We start from the raw sequence: 5,523 nt of genomic DNA on the forward strand, positions 1-5,523 counted from the left end.
TATATATATATATATATATATGATAAAAGAAGTAAATATAGTGGATTCATGAGTGTAATTACCTTCACGTTGTTGAAGAGTAAGTTGCTATTTGATGAGATTTGCTTGAACAAAACTTATAATAGTGAAACTTTGCTTTGCTAATCTGGATGAAGAAAAATAAAGTCACAAATTAGTTCATACATATGATATGATAATCTAATAGGCCAAATATTAAAAGGATTACCAATCGAAAGTAGAAAAAGTACTATAAGTAGAAAACCACAATATATCAAATATTTGGTAATTAAACAATTACCAATTGAAAGTAGAAGATGGAGAGCTCAAACAAAATGTTTTGGTAAAGGGAAAGTAAAGCACTAAGGCTTTTATAGACATACAAACAAATTTCAAATCAAATTAAGTAAACGTTTACTAGTACTAGGAATATATGGGAAGCTGATTAGAAGGTGCTCTATGATATTGAAAAACCACCTCTATTGTACCCATTACTTATTTTATACTGAGTAACAAGCCTAACTCAATTTATATTGGCTGATCTATGTTAATTAAAGTCTAATCTACATATTAATTTACTGCAAATAAAACTGACAGTATTAAATAAAGAAGACTATGATACCAACTCTAATATATAGAAAACTAATAATATTGTAATCAATGAATAATTTATTTAGATCTACGCACAGCCACCCTGTAACTTAAATTAAAACAACTTAAAAATTGACTATGAATATGCCAATGAACGAAAGTCTACGTAGAGAGTGAGACACACACAGCGATAACAGTTACTATAAACTTGTAATAATACAATTTGTTTTGGTCGGGTAAATATTTTTTTTTTTAGTAAACTCACCTCCAAGATATCAATAATGGTTCTATTTTTCTTTTCTTGTAAAGGGAATATATTATTTCAATCGTTAGAAAATAATTTTTAAGACAAGGAAAATGAAAACATAAAAAGGACAGTCCGATGCAAAAAAACTTAGTACGTTATTTTAAGACTTTACATTATATGTTGGTATGACATGTAATTAGTAAACAAGAGCCTTTTATCACTACTAGAAATTCGGCAAAACCGACCAAGAAAAACCGACCAACTTTGGTCGGTCAAAAAACCGGCCAAACAACCGACCAAAGTTGGTCGGTTTTTCAAAATATTTTATTTTTTAAATTTTTTTTACGAAACCGACCAACTTTGGTCGGTTTTCTTTCTCGCAAAAATGCGGAAAACTATTTTTGAGTCCAGCGAAATTTATTTTTCAAGAAACCGACCAACAAGCCTTCTTGTCCGCAGATTCCATGGCCTTAACCAATTCAAATCCTCCTTTGATATTTCTTTTCATTATCCTTAAAGATTAAAGATTTACGGCTGTCGACAAAATTAGTTATTGAATTATTACTCTTGGGGCATAATCTGGATTGGTACAATAAGTGGATTTGGGGGGTTTTGACCTTTTGTAATTTGGGAAGAGTAGAGTAGAAAGAGGAGGTTAAATAGAGAAGGAAACCTTGAAGGATGGAAAAAGTAGCTTGTCACCATGTAAGAATTTGTTTCAAGGGTGAAAATGGTGGTGATAATAAAAGGCAGAGATCTGGAAACGTGGAGAGAGAAGAAAAGTTGTGGGGGTACATTTTTTTTTGGGAAAAATAAATTGATTTGAAGATTTTATAAACAGTAATTTTTTGTAAAAGTAAATTATGATATGGATATTATTTATCTAGGCGGATCTGATGTGTCCTCCATATCAGGGAAGTGAACAACACACATGGTCGGAGATGTTTCAAATATTAGTTTTGATAGAGTTCAAGTGTCTGAATGAAATTTTATGGAGTTCAGGGACTGGGATATCAAATCGGAACAAATACAGGTGTATCCTAGGCTATTCTGCCTATTTTTCATTGCCATTTTGCAGTAGACCAACCAATAAGACAGACTTGGCCAATAGAGTTGGTGAAATCACAAGCGACAAGCCAAGCACCTTCAGTTGATGGTTGGATTAGAAGAATTTGTACAAATTGCACATGCTTTGGCTTCTTATCTCTAGTCTCTGATCTCTGCTATGTACTAGTATATATAATCGAAAAGATAAAAGATAGAAATTTGAAATTAGAACATTTTTTTCACATAGTTTACAAGAAAGTAAGAAATGCCTAATTAAAAAGCATGAGTCAAACTTGTGACATTTGAGAAGAAACTATTTACTTAGTCCACATTTTCCAGAAATTTTGCTCATTCAACAATCAACATAATGCAATGCAAGTAAAAACTACCTTTTGTTAAAAATTTGCAAAGAAACAAAGAAAGCAGCTGAAAGAAAAGCCTAACTGAAAAAGTTAAAAATTTTCCCTGCAAAGAATTTTAAAGCTAAATGCCTGATCTAGCGTCGCTGAGTTTGTAACTTGTTCTGACATGCCAAAGGCAAAGAACACAATTTGAACTCAAACTTAGAATGATATTGCAAGCAACAAACAAAGAAGCAACAATTAGTGTACACAAGTTGTAATTATGAGCCCTCGGAATGGGCTCATATTATATCGAACGTTCAATGCCAGCTATCGCACTAGAATTTTTCAACAGCTACTCCATCTCTCAAGACCTCATAAGCCTCCCTACTCCGGGTTTTCTTCAATCCAGCTGTGAAATGAACCTTTGATTTTTCAGATGAGATAGCAGTAACTTTTACCCACATCATCACTTTCGTTTTCATTCCTTCAATGTCAACTAGCTTTCCTTTTTCCAGATATCCAGTAACAGCTGTAGAGAAGCGTAATACAGATGAATCCTTGTAACCGACTTCACATACAGAGGGTATATAGACAGTGAGCTTCCTTGTCTCTTCATTAAACTCATAATTTGTAGCATCCCGGGGGAAAATACCTACTGGAACATCATACTCCTTCAGAAGATCTGGCAATGGCTTTTGCATTTTTCCTACAAAACCAGGATTAAGCAGGGAAGATAAAGGTTATGACTTGTACCAAACAACATAGTACTTTTTAAGCTTGTTGATATAGGTAGAAAATCCTCACAAAAAAAGAACGAGGGATGCTAGTTAATCATATGGCAAATTTTGAACATACAAAAGGGGGGCAAAATGGAAGAGCATGATGAGTTATGCAAAGAGAACGCAAACCTTTAAGCTTGTTCACCAGCCATTTTGTTCCTCCTTCAATACTGCTTTGCAACGACTAATTATTGAAAGGGAAAAGATCAGTATGAACGATAAAGACTGAAAAAAACAGATAGAGAGAAATCCCATGCAGAGAAGTAACTAATGGGAACTAACAGCTCTTATCCTGAGTTCTCCAATTAATTCCAAATTTAGCAAACATATATTAGTTTTCCATAGTAACAGTAATTCTAAAATGGTTTCAGCTGATATGCTAGAAAAGTGACATTATTAACAATTTTCTGAAGTGGAGATTTCTTTTAAATATCCCCATCAATTGCAGTCATTATATTCAGCGCATCAGGAACACCTAAGTGGCTTTGGTTACTCTCTATTTTTTTATGAAGAACTATCGTAACATTATAATACTTATAATCATTAGAATAAAAAAGTTTCTATTGGCTTTTACCAACATCTTGAGGATAATGGTTTTCAAATTGTTTCATCGCATTCATTGGCATGCTCAACTATCCAGTTTATGCTCGTTTTAAATAATAAAGGAGGTGAAGACGCACGGCAGGTTCCTTTAATTCCAGTGTATAAAAGAAATAATATTGTTCTTTGAAAAGCAAGCGATAAATGCAACATCATATGCAATTCAACAAAATCGAAGGCCAGCCACACAAATAAGTGCATGCGCCTTAGAGTAGCAATAGGAAAGCTAGAATTTGTCTACTATGACACTGTCCAGGAACCACATAGAAACAAAAAGAAGATGAAGAACAATAACATGATGGAGAAGTGAATGCTCATCCAAAAAGTTCTGAATTTTTGAAGACGTCAGTGAAAAAACCTAGTGGTATCATGCCTCCATTAAAGCTTTCCGCTGTGCATCTGTGGAGTCTTATTGGACAAAATTAAATCTAGCAGTATTTCTTGGTTATCTATCCATTTTCCATGAAGAAGTGTTTTGCGTTCCCAGATACAGTCAAAGAGCCATTCACCAATAAATATCAATTGAAATACCATGGTATAAAAAGAAAATGGCGGATCATTAATAGAAAAAGATAGCAAGAACCCAAATTAAGAAATCATCACTCTATGAATGATCTCAAGATATGCCAATAGAAGCATCCCCCCCCCCCCCCCCTTTTCCCTTTTGAAATTAACTTCTAACATGTTATGAAAGTTGTAGTAACCCAAATTTTAATCGTTTTGATTAGCTCTGACACGAACCAAAATATCATATAGTGGCACCTGTTGATAACCAAACTACAAAGGAATCGGCAAAATGGAATCTTCACATGCACTCTGTTATACTTCACTAACTCACACCATTAGGTGCTACATTTTCATTAAAAATAACCGAGAAATCGGTCGTTTCCAACTTCGGAACTTGGTCGATAATGAGCCCACTCCTCTATCCTTCTTTGTTTTAAGTACACACTTGGTTTACCCATCATGTTCGAACTCGTAATGTGCACCTACTACACATCTGTACAACCTTTGTCATTGAACCAAATCACTGGGGGGGCTTAAAATTCTAGATCCACATCTAGCTAGGAGGAGCTTATTTAGCAAATTCAGACTATAAGGGATAAAAATTAATTGGTTCCACAAACATAATTAAGAATTCCCAAAATTAGATCATAGCAAAATCTATAAAAACCCTATAGTTGAATAAACAAACAGGTGAATTCCATAAATGTAATTGGAGAAAGTAAATCAAAAGTAAAGATGAGGGGAGAAAGGGCATACGTTAATGTCATCGCCAACGGAATTGAGCTCCTTGTTAGCTCTCTTACCAATCCAGTAGGAACCTACTTTGTTCAATATCTGATCCATTTTTTATATGCTTCTCAGATTTCTATAACCCGATGATTAAAACTCTAATGATCCCTATATGAAGAAGCTTAAAGAAATCTTTGTCGAATTCAGAGAGATAAGGGTATGCTGTGGGGGTGGGCGTGGGGGTGGGGGAGTAGATTTGAGTTTACTTCTTCGCGAATTTTTCCACACCCAACTACGCTATCAGCAGTCCCTTTCGCTACCTATGCAATTCTTCTTTAACTGTGATTTGCGCCCGAAAAGGAAAGAAAACTTTGGTTTTTGCCTTTGCTTCCTTTCGTATTGTTTTGGCAACTAAATTATATAGGGAAATTACAAGTTGTGTCCGCCCACAAGTAAATTAGTACAAAAATTAACTAATTCATAAAATATTACAAATATTAGCTAATTAACTATTTGTAGTCCAAAAAAAAAAAGCAAATTTTTGCTTTCTTTTGAGTGGGTATTGTTGGAATAGATTGAATACATGTTAAAGAATTTAAATCTCAATTTTTAAATGATTTGGTAGAGTTTTGATGTGGTTTGAATTGAAAATACGAAGTAGAAGATGAACATGAAAAAGATA

General features: G+C 33.9%; 2 protein-coding genes across 3 annotated transcripts in view; both read right to left on the bottom strand.

Annotated features, from left to right (window-relative positions):
• The window catches only part of LOC109233022, an 11,698-nt gene extending 11,205 nt beyond the window's left edge, over positions 1 to 493 (bottom strand). Inside the window, exons 1-2 of one of the 2 annotated variants that reach the window (XR_002069024.1) lie at positions 299 to 491; positions 63 to 145 (exon numbers count right to left, since the gene is read on the bottom strand). The gene's annotated coding sequence lies outside the window, so the exon portion shown is untranslated. Of the gene's footprint in view, positions 1 to 62; positions 146 to 298 lie in introns of both variants that reach the window. The other variant, XM_019398757.1, reaches the window with a different exon arrangement.
• On the bottom strand, positions 2,256 to 5,235 carry LOC109233023 (uncharacterized protein At5g01610-like). The gene is made up of 3 exons (XM_019398759.1): positions 4,869 to 5,235; positions 3,135 to 3,189; positions 2,256 to 2,932 (listed from the first exon to the last, which is right to left on the bottom strand). Exons 1-3 carry the CDS (start codon positions 4,953 to 4,955, stop codon positions 2,562 to 2,564), a joined length of 513 nt encoding a protein of 170 aa, XP_019254304.1. The 5' UTR covers positions 4,956 to 5,235; the 3' UTR covers positions 2,256 to 2,561.

The sequence above is a fragment of the Nicotiana attenuata genome, chromosome 10 (assembly GCF_001879085.1).
Source record: "Nicotiana attenuata strain UT chromosome 10, NIATTr2, whole genome shotgun sequence".
NCBI lineage: Eukaryota > Viridiplantae > Streptophyta > Magnoliopsida > Solanales > Solanaceae > Nicotiana > Nicotiana attenuata.